At 35.2% G+C, this 15,021-nt stretch overlaps 1 protein-coding gene and 1 pseudogene across 1 annotated transcript; one reads left to right on the top strand and one right to left on the bottom strand.

Annotated features, from left to right (window-relative positions):
- The first annotated feature begins 6,201 nt into the window (after nucleotides 1–6,201).
- LOC120126487 (E3 ubiquitin-protein ligase RHA2B-like) lies at nucleotides 6,202–6,630 on the top strand. The gene has a single exon (XM_039144661.1). It carries the CDS (start codon nucleotides 6,202–6,204, stop codon nucleotides 6,628–6,630), a length of 429 nt encoding a protein of 142 aa, XP_039000592.1.
- Nucleotides 6,631–8,563: 1,933 nt separating this feature from the next.
- LOC120126485 lies at nucleotides 8,564–13,271 on the bottom strand (annotated as a pseudogene).
- Between the last annotated feature and the right edge of the window lie 1,750 nt (nucleotides 13,272–15,021).

Here is a 15,021-nt window from a genome sequence, read left to right as displayed (position 1 = left end):
CTGGGTTATGAACTTATTAAGCATAGATATTCAGCCAAAGTCAGTAAATTCATCAAGTCTTTCTTACTAAGACCACCCAAAGCTTGGGCTATGAATTTATTAAGTGCAATTATGCTCAACCTGGGCATGTACATTATTCGTCATAAGAATTGATAGGGGGAAATGTACACTATGAGTCTTTCCATGGGTTCGTTTGACCACATTAAACTTAGATAACTAAATTGGGTATCCACCATGAATTCCTCAACCAATGGGCTTTAGACCCACCCCCTCGATGAATCTATGAATAGCTTCTGACGTAAACCTTTGGTGAGCGGATCTGCTAGGTTCTTTTCTGACTTCACATACTTTAAGGAGAGTACTCTATTCCTTATCAAGTGTCTAAAAGATTCATTCCTTATAAGAATGTGTCTTTTTTTACCTTTGTAAGCTTGGTTCTTTGCCACACATATTGCAACTTGTGAATCACACATTAAGGAAACAGGAGGAGTCGGTCTTCCCCACAACAGAATTTCTGCTAATAAATTTCTAAGTCACTCGACTTCTTGCCCAACTAAGTCAAGAGTTATAAACTCTGACTCTATAGTGGAACGAGCAATACAAGTTTTATTTGCATATTTTCATGAGATTGTTGCTCCACCCAAAGTAAAAATATAATCGCTTGTAGAGCTTAATTCATCATTGTCAGAAACCCATTTGGCGTCACAATAACCTTCCAGTACCGCAGGATAGCAAACAAACTCAAGTTTCCAGTCCATTGTACCTTTAAGGTACTTGAGTAAGCGTCTAAAAGCAAACCATTGCTCACCACTTGGATTATGGTTATATCTTCTAAGTCTGCCCATAGAGTAGGCAATATCAGGCTGAGTATAGTTCATTAAGAACATTAGGCTCCCGATCACTTTAACATATTTAGTTTGTGAAACAATACTTACTTTATTCTTAAAGAAATGTATATTAGGGTCATAAGGAGTTCAAACAGGGACAACGTCAAAACTGCCAAATTTCTTTAACACCTTTTCAATATAGTGTGTTTGATTTAAAGAAAATCTCTTTTCAGTTCTGGTGACTTTGACTCATAAGATTACGTTAATTTCTCCCAAATCGGTCATCTTAAATTTAGTAGACAAGAAATCTTTTGTTTTGTTAATGGACTCAATGCTAGTACTGAAAATCAACATGTCATCAACATATAAACATATAATGATGCAATAAGCACCAAACATCATTGAATATGCGCATGCATCCAAACCTTTCACAACAAAATCAAAATTAAGGATAGTTCTGTGAAATTTTTCATACCAATTATTAGGAGCTTGTTTAAGGCCGTAAAGCAACTTTTTAAGTCTGTATATTTTGCCTTCCATGACAGGTGCCTCAAAACCAAGAGGTTGCTCCATATAGATCTCATCATCTAAGTCCTCGTTCAAGAATGCATTCTTTACATCCATTTGATGTACTTGCAACTTGTTAATGGAGGCTAAAGCAAATAATTCTCGGATCGTTGAGATTTTCATTACGTGAGAGTAGGTATCGAAGAAGTATATACTGAACTTCTGAGTGAACCCTTTGACGACTAGCCTTGCCTTGTACCGTTGAATAGAACCATCTGGCCTCAGCTTCTTCCAGAAGACCCATTTGTTGCTGATAGTTCTAAATCCCCTAGGTAAGTCAACCAATTCCCAAGTATGATTAGACATTATCGATTCTAGTTCATCATTGATAACGTTTTTTCATAAACTATAATGATAAATCGTATAATTTCTTCATAAGTCTTAGGATCCTCATCTAACAGAAATATTTGAGCTATAGGATCAGAAAGAGAGTCTAAATAATTTATCTCAAAAATAAAGGAAGTTATGAAATCTGATCCAGAAGAGATTTTGGTTCTTTGTCTTTTACTTCTTCTAGGTTAGAATTCAATCTCTTCAGTAGAACTAGTATGTACACTAAAAGAAGTGGATGGAAAGTTTTCTACTTGTATTTCTTCATTCAGTTTAGGTTTCTCTAAAGGAAAAGAATTTTCAAAGAAAATGGTATCTCTCGACTCACAAATAAAATAGTCTTGTAAAAGCATAAATTTGTATGAAACGCTATTTGTAGCATACCCTATGAACACTGCATCAACGATTTTAGGTCCGATGGTGGACTTATTAAAGTTTGACAACCCTATTTTAGCCAGACACCCTCACATTTTCAGGTATTGCAGATTTGGCGGGTATTCTTTCTACAATTTGTATGGGTTAGAATCTAATTTCTTATGAGGTACTCAGTTCAAAATATGATTTGTCGATAGAATGACTCCTTTACATGTTTTTCATATAACCCAAAACTTATCAACAATGGGTTCATCATCTATTTTAAAGTTCTATTTCTCCTTTCAGCTATACCATTTTGTTGAGGAAAATAAGGGGTTGAAGTTTCATAAATTAGAGCATTCTTCTCACATACCTCTTTTATGAAATTTGATCCGTATTCACCACCTCTATTAGATCTAAGTCGTTTGATTCTCCTATCTAACTAATTCTCAACTTCCGCCTTATAAATAAGGAAGAAGTTTTCAGCCTCGTCATTAGTTATAATGAGATAAACCTTTGTGTATCTCGAGTAATCATCTACAAAGGTCGTATAATAGTATTTTCCTCCTTTACTTTCAGTTTTTCTAAAGTCCGCTAGATCAATATGAACAAGTTCTAACAATTCTTTCTTTCTCTTAGAAACAATCTTAAAGTGAGGTTTAGCATGCTTGACTTCTATACAAATTTCATATTTGTTAAAACTAGTTAAGTCTAGTTTAGGCAGAAAAATCATTTTCATCAATTTCTTTAAAGCATGAATATTAACGTGTCTAATCTAGAATGCCACATACCAACAGATTTGAAGATATAAGTAGATGTGGTAGTTTTATTCTCATTAAGTTGAGTTTCTATGACAAATAAACTCCCATTTAAAAAACTTTTCCCAACATAATCACCGTTTCGAGAAAGTACAAGTTTATCTGCCTCAAAAACTAACTTAATGCATGCCTTATTCATAAGCCCACCACTTATTAAATTTCTACGCAAGGGAGGTACATACAGAACATTGTTTAAAGCTAAAGTTTTACCAGAAGTTAGCTTGAGTAAAACTTGCCTTTGCCCAACACTTCAGAATTGTTGGAGTTCCCCATGTACACTCGTTCACCTCCGTTCCCATCCTCGAACTTGGTGAAAAAAATCTTTCCTTGCACAGAAGTGTTTGGAAGCGTTTGGAAGCATCAATATCAACCACCCACTCAGAACTTTTCTCCACCAAGTTGACTTCGGAAACCACCGCAATAATGATGTCGCCATTATTCTTCGTAACATGTATTTGTGGCTTGTTGTCATTCTAGCGGTATGAGAGACGTTGGCATTGGTAAGCTTTATGACCAGCTAGACCGCAAACATAACACTTGAGTGTCTTTCCATCATATTTGGTCTTTCCTAGCTTCTTGAAATTCGTGTCCTTCTGAGGTTTCACCTTTTTTGTTTGGATTCCCTCGTTTCATGGTCTTTTTGAATTTATACCCTGAGGTAGCACCAGATTTAACCAAGTTAGATTTAAAAGACATGTGACTAAAAGAACTTGTAACCTTATCCTTTAAACAGTTGGCCTCTTCGATTTTAATGTGGCCCACTAGTTCCTCAAGTGAAATATCTCTCTTCTTATGCTTGAAAGCATTGCGGTACTCGAACCAGGACTTGGGCAGCTTTTCGATGAGGACATTAGCCTGGAGTACTTCACACATTTGCATTCCTTTGTTAATGATATCAGCCACCAGATTCTCGTAGTCATGGACTTGATCCATTATGGGCTTATCATCATTCATCTAGAATTTGAGCCATTCTTTGACAACATATTTCTTTATGACCGCATTTTCAGCATCGTACTTCTTCTCTAGAGTGTCCCAGATCGCCTTGGCACTTCTTTCTCTCAGGAACATGTCAAACAATTTATTAGACATGTGACTGAGAAAATGTCCTTGCACAGTCTTGTTGTCCTTTTCATATTTCTCGATAGTAGTGACAACCGCAGCAGCAGCGACTAAGGAGACATTAGTCTGGACCGCATCGGTATTATCTCCAACAACTTTGGTGGTCGACGAAATGGTAGGTGGTGGCTAGAGAAACACGTAATTCATGTCAAACTGCCCGAAAAATATGAGCATCCGCTGGGACCACCTCCGGTAATTCTTTCCATCGAGTGCATCGAGCTTGGAAAGGTCGGGAATCAGCTTGCTCAAAGGTGACGTCATATTTACAGTATAGAATTCATTTATAAATTGTTGGTAATATTAACTGCAAAATTACACCGTTAGCACTCACTGAAAAATAAATAAAATAAATAACTTGAATCAACCAAGATCGTGTCGTGGTGAAAACCATTTCCTTATAAATGAATTTGTCTTGATGTGTGTAATTGCTCCAATAGGTGGATCGTCCCCCGAGGTTAGCACAGTCGCTTAAATTTATGTACAACCATAACTGGAGTGGACTACCGGTGGTATTGCTCCTTTGATCGCCAAAATTTTTTTAGTAGTTGTGAGAGCTTTTTAGAGAATTGTTTGTTGAATGAATGATTGTGGGATGAGTTAAGAAGAAAATGAGCTCTCTATTTATAGAATGCATGTGGGGTAAAATATCCAACGTAAATCAGATATAAAATATAATTTTATTTGTTCATTAATTCATTGTCTGAAGCTGTTATACAAATGAATGAATCTAGCCTCAATTCTATCCAGGTTCGTGGAATTAAATCCAGTCCTTTGTAACTCATGTTGCTTTGTAACTCTTGCAGTTATTCTATAAAATGTCCTGAACATAGCCTGATATTAGTCCAGGTTTATCCAACGTTTACTAAATAGATGGTTTCCGCGTGGAAGTGTCGAAGACACGTATTGCCACATCCACGAGCATGAGACAAGATGAGCCTGACGAACGACGGCGGCGGGGTGCGAGAAGCCCCTTTATTCTCTATCACTCAACAAGGGAGTGGAGAATGTAAACCTTAAATATCTAATGCCAATATATTTCTCACTCAATGTGGGATTGAGCATTACCAACATGGATTCGATGTTATAATAGGAGTCTTCGATGCTGGGGTCTGACCTGAAAGATGTAGCTTCTCGGACACGAATCTCGATCCGTTTCCTGCTCAATGGAAAGGGGTTTGTCAAATCGAAGCCAGATTCGTTGCTAAAAATTGTAACCGAAAACGAATTGGTGCTAGATTCTTCTCTAAAGTTCATGAAGCGGCCGTTAGACCGGGTGGTCCGATTTCTGGAATTAACCAAACGATCAATTTTATGTCGCCGAGAGATGATAACAGTCACGAAGCTCGCACGGCCTCTATTGTAGTCGGGAGACATGCATTTCACGCCAGTATGGGGGCTTACGCTGCCAAAGTAGCAAAAGGCATGGCGCCGAAAGTGAGACTAGTGATTTATAAACTCTGTTGAAGAATTCAGGTTTTCTGATTTTGATATTTTAACGCTTTCGATGCCACCGTTAAAGATGGTGTTGACGTAATTTCGATTTTGGTCGGTGGCACGGAATCTCAACTCCGTATTATCTCGACCCTATAGTAATTGGAGCATACGGTGCAGTTTTGCGAGGAGTACTTGTTTCATCATCCGCTGGAAACGATGGACCTAACATAATGTCGGTTACCAACCTTGCTACTTGGTTGGTCACCGTTTGAGCGGGAACAATTGACCGGAACAATTGGTTCGGTCAACATGAGTCAAACGGGCTCTTCAAGGTGGCACTTGACATTGCCGATAAGCATTTAACGATCCAGCTCACCTTTCTGTAATTAAGTTAATGTTAAGTGATCAATTTGTGACAAATTATAACATTAATGATTATTTTGTGATTTTTGAAATACCAGTGGTAAAAACGAGTAACATGAAAAATGCATTTAAACTAAAATATAAAATAGTAAAATATTCTTGTTTGTCTGCTAATCTGTATTAAAAGTCTTCCTTTTGAATTCAGCCATTTTTTTTGGTTACATAATTCAGCCATTTCTTTATACAATAACTCTATATATAACACTACGTTTTCCAGCCATTTGAACCCAAAATCTTACCATCTCTCTCTCTCATCGTCGTCGAAGTACTTCTTGCCGGTGATCCAAAACATAGTGTTTGTTTCAACGTTCGCTTTCGAGAATTCGACCATGACGATGGACAAGCTAGGCAAGTACTTCTTTTCTCTGCTCTCGATCGTCTCGGCTCTGGCATGGGCGTGGAACTTCTTGCTCCATTTCTCTTTGTTCCCTTATAAAATACCTGCCGCCGTTGCCGGCGGTGATTTCAAGCTCGGAAGCCGTAACTTCAACTGCAAGCATGACTCGGGCGATGACGATGATGAATGCGCTATTTGTTTATGCAAGATCGATGAAGACGACGAGATTCGAGAGTTGAGATGCGACCATCTTTTCCATAAAGTTTGCTTGGATAGATGGATCGGGTACCGGCGTTCGACATGCCCGATTTGTCGAAGTTCTTTAACTCCTCGTCAACTGGTTTCCGGCATGGAAGTCATTCTTTTCAAGTATTGTTCTTTTGATGATTCCGACCACCGGGAAACATGGTGGCTGCGATAGATTTAAATAACCGCCGTGAATTCACGACGGTTAAACTTTGTTGTTGATATTTATTGTAATAACATTACTTATGTTTGTATCGATGACAAACTCGATGTAATTAAAAACAAGTTTATCATCAAAATTTAAATCCTTCAGACATGGAAGAGGGTTGATCTTTGAAGTTTTAATGATTTCGAAGAAAGCGTATAGGCTGGTGGATAGTTGTATTAAACAAACTTAATTATACGTTGTGGAAAAGAAAAAACTGCGGTACATGAGTCAATAGTGTTGGATTGAAGTCCAAGAAATACAAATTCAATGACTTCTATTAGCTAGTAAGTGAAGGATGGTAAATATTTTTTGAGGTAAACGCAGAATAACAAATTTGCTTTTTTTTATTATACGTGGTAAGTGTAATGCAATATTTGTTCATAAATAATTCTCCATCATTTAACGCTCACACCTTTGATATTTTTATTGCTCGAACCCGAGACTTCAAAGAATAATAACAATTTTTTTACCATCGAGATCGCTTAGTTCGTACTAAAATTTTCGAATAAGTAAGTATTAATAAAATTTTAAAGTAAGTATTATCAGTAAAATAATTAATTCATTTAAGAAAATTTGAATTTTAAGGTGAACGCGTGTCCACATTCGAGAAATTGTGGATCCGATGGCTGAAACTATCCATTGTGTTAATAATTCTTCTTCTATTAGCTAGTTAAGAGGTTAAGAAATAGGCACCTTGTAGCAAACGATGATATCGGGTTATCGGTATGAATGATGACTGTTGTCTCTGAAAATTTAAATTTCTCATATAATTTAAATATTCTTTTATATTTTCTATTAATAATGTGTTTTAAGTCCTAAGATTTTATGAATTAATTTCTCACACTACAAGAAAAATATCCTTTAATGACGCGCATTGCACGTCATCTATGAGTGCGGATGACACACAAATGTCTGTCGTTGAAGCCACCGACATGAATTTTTTATGACGCGCAATTGTGTGTCATAAATCTATGACGCGCATTTATGACGCGCATGTATGACTTACATTGCGCGTCATTGAAGCCCCCGTCATAAATTAAGATGACACACATTTGTGCGTCATAAATTTATGACACGCATGTATGACTTACATTGTGCGTCATTGAAGCCCCCGTCATAAATTAAGATGACACACATTTGTGCGTCATAAATTTATGACACGCATGTATGACTTACATTGCGCGTCATTGAAGCCCCCGTCATAAATCTGCTTGACATACATTTGTGTGTCATAAATTTATGACACGCATATATGACTTACATTGCGTGTCATTGAAGCACACATCATTTAAAAAGACGACAAACGTTCGTGTGTCGTAATTGTATTTCGGATATATATATATATATATATATATATATATATATATATATATATATATATATATATATATATATTGTAGATTGACAAATAATCAAACTAAATCACATTGAATGCCTCATAATACTAAATCTATGTACCATATTATATATAAGCAATCTATTTGCATACAATATATTCACATTAAGTTATCAAAAATATTGTATTAATCATATGTCGATACAAAATATCAAGGCATAATAAAGTTTGCCACATAAGATACTCATTATTTGCGAATATCATCAATGTCATCATCCGTATATTCTTCTTTCCCATCGCCAACCTAAGTAAAAAATATAAAATAAGTATATAATTTATACTTATTTAAAGTGAAGTATATAATGAACTACTAAAGAGTACTAAAATGACCAATTTTACATATGCATTCTTTGAAGCATAATAACATTATGCAAAGTCATAAAATCAATAGCATTATAAAAAATTCCAACTTTGTGCACAACAATATCATCACAAATAATAACCACAAGAGAGTCCTTGTTACGTCTATAGTACTTGACAAAATCAAATTTTGGATTTTAAGTGCTAGTACGTGTCAAATGCTTTCACAACTCCACCGAACATTTCAAATTGTTCCTTTAGACATTGATTCATATATCGACAAATAGTATCGATTGCCACATTCTTAAAACATGTAATTAGATTCAAGAATTCACTCATTACTTACAACAGAATCTATCAATATATAGAAGCAAATAACAAGAAGTTTACCATCAATGTAGCTACCAAGTCAAGGCCCTTCTCCTTTGCAAATGTCCAAGCAGAATCCTCAGCTATGGTTTTGGAGACTACATAACAGAGATGAATTAAAAAATGACATTCAGAAATAATACCCTTTTATTATAAAAGAAACAGTTTGATATTCTAAAATATTAAGTTGTAGCATGAACAAATTGTATAGTGCACAAACAAGACAACAACTACCAGTTCATGCAACCAGCAAAAGAAGTTATGAAAAGTGTGATCAATATCATCAATATGATAAAAGTGCATGATGGTCACTAATTAGCTGCTAAAATAAGATACCAAGAAAAATATTGGAACACTGCCAAGAAAGTGCTGAAGTCAGTCCATAATAAATAAGTTAATAGAAAGACCAATGTAAATTGACATTCATACCTTTATGTCCCGATGCAGAACAAAATTTGAATGCAGATATTCAACTGCCAGAAGTAGCTGCGCAAACCACATGCAGCTTTTGTACGCCCGCCTCTCATAGGGGAACCACTTTCTCTTACTTGCCCTTCTTTCAAAGTAGTTACTACGCCTTTGATGGATTTGGGTTTCTTTGATTGAACATGAGAAGGTTTCATCCTTCCTTTTTCATCAACTTTACCAGAGAAACTAATGGGGCAAATATCTTCTTCCTTAGAACTAGAATCTGTTCCAGTGGCCTCATTATTATTATTTGGAATCCTTGTGTCAGTGTTCCTGTGACTTGAAACCGAACTATCTTTATCACTACATGAGCTATTACTATTCTGACTCTCGACCATATTTTTTCTATTACCACGACCACTGGTAACATGCTTATCTAAGCAGCAGTTCTTCGAAAGGATGCTAAATGATGGACGATACTTATCAACATATGGCTGTAAATAAGGGTGCTTCAAAAGTTCTAACGCCTAATCAAGGTGAAAACTCAAAATGTTACATTGAAGTCCTGCATGTGGAGAATCCTTGGAATTGAGCAAAAAGAAACTTACACTTGGTCGATGCTCTGGATTCTTTCTTAGCATGCCCTTGATAACTGCCTTCCTGTTTGTGTAAAATTAAATAAATTAACAATCATGTAGCAAGGACTTGATTACTTGACAAAATATATAACACTAATCATGCTTAGTGTTACTGCCAAAATACAGATCACCAAGTCCCTTGGGAATTTAAACGAAACTTCACTATTTTTGCCTTATTAAGGGAGAAGAAATAAATTTTCACGGAACCAATTTAAAAATTCCTACATTTATAAGAAATAATCTGATCAAGAAATCTGCACATTGTTGAAACCTAATACATAAAAGAATAATTAAAGCAAATGAGGAAACATGGGTAGAAAAGCACAGTATGAGCATGAAAAATCACAGAGAATACTTGGTTATCATGAGAACATACAATAAGAGTGAGCTCTAAAGTTAATATTGAGACTTACAATGATGGAGAGTAGCAAGAAGGCAAAGGGCCCATAGAGGAACGATTTATCTTGCTTATCAACCCTGCCATGTCTTAGAACAAGAAGTTTAACAAAAATTAATGGAATTAAATTTGTATAATTTACACAGATAGTGGAGGCATACAAATGGTAATTTATAGAAAACCTCTCAAAGGACAAGACATCACACTAGATGAGGACAACATTAACTACTTTAAAAGCATTATTTTAAAGAGTGGAGTGCAGAATTCATGGAAACTGATATGAACCTAGCAAAGGTTGCTACATATTATTCTCAATTCAGATAACCAAAAGATAGAAAGTTCCATTATATTTGGAAATGGAAAAAATTCCATAATGAGAAAAAAGGAAGGGAATAAAAAAGAAAATTTTAAATTCCCTTCTAATAAAACATCAAATGAAATTCTTGTTATTTGTCATAAAGAGAAACTGTGTAAACTCATTACTGAATACAAGAAGCGGATTCAACAAAAACATTTGTGAGAACTCTTACAAAATCTTTAAAAGCAGGGCGACGATCAGCCATCTCATACATACAACACCCTGTTCAATAAGAAGCAATTCAGCTGATATATATATACATGTATGTAAGTCAAACACACGAGAAAAGACATACCCAGAGACCAGATATCAGACTTGAAACCATAAGGAATATCTGCAAGCATTTCAGGACACATGTAATTGGGAGTTCCAACCACCTGAGGCACGTACAAAACCACTATTATCTAGCACTGGAACTAAAAATAATTAGCACATTCTAATATAAGAATAAATACAAAAATAGAACAATGATATCAAAAGGTAAATAAGTATTGTTCATTGTCAATATAAGGGATTGAGAATACCGAGTTTTAGACTAGTGGTTGTTCTCATACTCATTGCATTGGAGGCTCATGGTGCAGGTTTCAACTCCCTCCTCCACACTTCCTTTGTCCAAAAGTGTTTATGAGAGCAAGGATTGACGAGTACAAAATTTAACCCAATAGATACATTTATATACGCTATTTCTTTGGATATTTATGATCGATACAACATGAGTGACAGTTAATTTACATCACTCCAGTATTTATTCCTAGCACAAATTCTGGGCCCTTTTATGATTAATTATTAATACGTCTCTCCTATCACCAAATTTAACACACTTCGACTAACTACCCAGAAGTCGCATACATGCATATATTTTCAAATCCTAAGTAATGATGCCATACCAAAATATACTAAGGTAACAGCAAATGATTCTTTTTTGCTTAGTTCTTTCCTTAAAAATGATTAAGTGATTATTTATGTTAATCTACTTGGTATTGTTATAAATTTTACTCGACAATTAGTTACAGTTTGGTCTCGGTCAATAAAATTAAAATTAGCACCAAGTTTAACTGTAAGCTTGGTACACACTAGGCCTGTTCATTTTAACAAATCATTTTATTTTTCCAGAAAACGTAACTATGCTAGATTGTGACAGCCAATCTGGAAGAGTGGAATATGTTATTAATTACCGAATGTGAGTAATATGCTACCATGCAAGAATTTTTTCAATAAAAGTAAAGGGAAATTGAGGCATCTGCCAACAGAACACAAAACTGCATTTCGAGCTTTGCAGCATAAGCTACTAAGCTTATTATACCAAACTGTAGGAAGATAAGGAAAAGAAATGCTAAAAGAATGACCCAAAACAATTATTTTCAATTTTAGATATGGTTGAAAAAAGACTAAAAGGAAATGTATGTCAAAAAATCATTTCATTACAATGTATATACCGAGGAAGCCAAATCATCTGCCTTTAGAGTTTTAGCAAGCCAAAATCCCCTAAACCAATACAGACAAGAAAGGAATTTAGGATAACAATAGCAGAATAGCCAATTAGGTAGGATATCTGACATAACTTAATAGGAAACATACATAAAGAGAAAACCTGTAAGAAAGCAAGAAGAAAAGGGAAAAGACAAACTCACTAAGGCGAACATCTTGATCTTTGGTAAGAAAAATATTGGAACACTACCAAGAAAGTGCTGAAGTCAGTCCATAATAAATAAGTTAATAGAAAGACCAATGTAAATTGACATTCGTACCTTTATGTCCCGATGCATAACAAAATTTGAATGCAGATATTCAACTACCAGAAGTAGTGAACCACTTGCAGAGCTTCTGCACAATGTTCACAACCAGCGGAATTAACTGTAAGTCGTAACCACCTCCTCTCTTCCACAATTAGGTGAGGACCATGGAAACGGAAACCCCAACGGGGAACCTTTTACCGTGCCACACAATTCTAAGAAGAAACTAACTTGTAAAATCAATAGGAATAGAGAGATAAGATTACCTTCTCCGGGAAATAGATCCCATTTGATTTTTTCATCAATTCATCCCTGTTAAAAACAGTTAAACAGGAAAATAATAAAATACTACAAATTTTGCAGGATGTCTAAAAACAAAAAACTCCGAATCAAACTTCTACATACAAACGTGGAAACTCACATATCTCCACCTTCGCAGTATCCAGTAACAATGCAAACATAGCAACCCTACATTACAATTGCAAAACACAAAATCAACAGAAAAAAAAATGAAGCAGTCACGGACTCAACAAGCTACAAAGTGAAGCCAGATTTTGATTCGATAATCCTAGAAAAAAAAACAGTAGTCTGGTATCTTACTTTCTCAACCCAGGCTTCCTTAAATTGAACAACGTAAGGGTGTTGGATTCGCGAAATAAGTGACATCTATATACCACAAAAATGAAACTAGATCGTAAATTGGAATATTAAACTCGCTTTTCCTTTAAGGCGAAAACATATTAATTTGTTTAGATGAAAGTAACAACTAACTTCTTGATGCGCAGAACTCATACAGCGCTCCGTTTGCCGCGCCAATCTGATCTTCTTCAAAACATACCTATTTTTTTAAGAAAAATAGTAAAAAAATCAAATTACACATTAATTAAAATCAGAAATTGAAAAAAAAAGTACATGTTCTTTTCAATTTTATGATAAACGAGAATGGCAGCGCCAAAAGCTCCACGGCCAATCCATTCCAGATCTCGTAATGATCCATTCTCGACTCCATTGCTATTAACTCTTTATTGGATATCCTTTTCTTTTTTTCTTGCTTTTTCTTCAGAAAATCAAAACAAAAGGAGCAGCGAAGAATTGTTTTGAAAAATCGTTTTCGTTTTTAGACGTTTTGTTTTTTCTCAGAATTGGGAGTAGAAAAGGGGGAAAATTACCTGAGTAGAGTTACGGGAAGCGAAAGGCGAGAGAGGCTGCAATCTTGAGAGATCTCAAATTCACAGGAATATAACATAATAACTCCTAAGACCAGAAACCCAAATTGAATGGTGGGATAGAGAACGAGGAATACCTGTGGAAGAAGCGGCGTGAACTGATAATTATCGACAGGAAGAAGCGGGAAATGATGAAAATAATGGGGGGGAGAAATTAGAAAACGACTCCTAAAGATGACACACAATTAAAACTATACTCCGTGTTTTTGTAAATTTTTTGAATTATGACTATTAAATATGACATACATTATTGTAAGTCATAAATCGTTCAGATTTTAAAAAACATGACATTTTTTTATGACACACATGTTTTGCAAGTCATAAATTAGTGTGTGTCATCGTTCGTGTGTCATTAAAGGTATATTTTCTTGTAGTGTCAAACCTAAAATATTAGGTTATTTGTTATAATGATAGGTTAAAAATGTTGTAAATCCAACATAATTTATTTCAATTTGTTTAAAATAAATGAAATATAGTATTAATTATCATTTATAAATATATTATCTTTATACACCAATCTTGAACCACTTGCATAACTTTTAAAAGTCACAATCAAATAAGAGGAGTAAGAGTGATAATGGGTGGTAGAAATTAAAATGTTTAAAGATATCATTTTTTATTTTAATTTGGATATTATGTAGAACTTGATTTCAATATCAATTATTTTTTAAAGGCGTTTTGTATGATTAAATTGTAACACATACAAAACAAAAACACCTATAGAGCCTCATTAAAAAACCTTCTTAAACCTAGACGGAAGAAAAAGAGTGCGCCTACACAATGATATTATAATTCCGAATAGTTGAAAGCATATCTCTCGTGCAACACACTTCACACTCAACAACCTACATAACATATAAAACCAAAGCTACAAGAAATCATTACCCTTAATCCCTTATGCTTTTACATTGTCTGCAGCTTTTCAATTTCTGCTTTCCTCTAAACACTATCCACTTCCAAGGCCTTAACTGTAGATATACTGAGCCATAAGTTACCCAAACTGACCGAAAACAAATGGAGCGCATGACCAACCATTAAATGCCATGTAATGCACCCTATAGTAGCTCCCTATCAATCAAACTGTGAACTCTAAACCATTCTCCTGCAACCAGGCAACTAATTCTTTACTAAGCCAACCTATCATGCACCCAAGTCTCCGCCAAGACCACATCGATTACTACATAAGCTATCATCCCTTACTTTATTCTGAATATTCAAAAACACCCCACCACATGATCATTAAACCAGCAAACATCTTCAACAGATATATCATGACTGTTCTGAGAGTCAGGAAAACATCTGTTAAGATTCAAACCGATTCAAATCATGGAAAACATGTCTCTGGTATAAACGAACTCACCGATATATTGATACTGCTACTCCACTTAAAGCCTCAAAGATTATAATTTTCATCCCCCAGAATGCTCTATTGAAGTCACCACAGACCCGGGTAGCAAGCTAGCTTGTTTTTCTCCCCAGACCTTCACTCCTTCAACACAGTTAATTGCCTCCAAATTACTGCCAACATTGATC

This window comes from Hibiscus syriacus, unplaced genomic scaffold (assembly GCF_006381635.1).
Source record: "Hibiscus syriacus cultivar Baekdansim isolate YM2019G1 unplaced genomic scaffold, ASM638163v2 tig00110458_pilon, whole genome shotgun sequence".
In the NCBI taxonomy this organism is placed as follows: Eukaryota; Viridiplantae; Streptophyta; class Magnoliopsida; order Malvales; family Malvaceae; genus Hibiscus; species Hibiscus syriacus.
This window is presented reverse-complemented; position numbering and strand designations above follow the sequence as displayed.

Coding starts and splice junctions, on each gene's coding strand:
- LOC120126487 (XM_039144661.1), top strand. CDS start 6,202: ATGACGATGGACAAGCTAGGCAAGTACTTCTTTTCTCTGCTCTCGATC.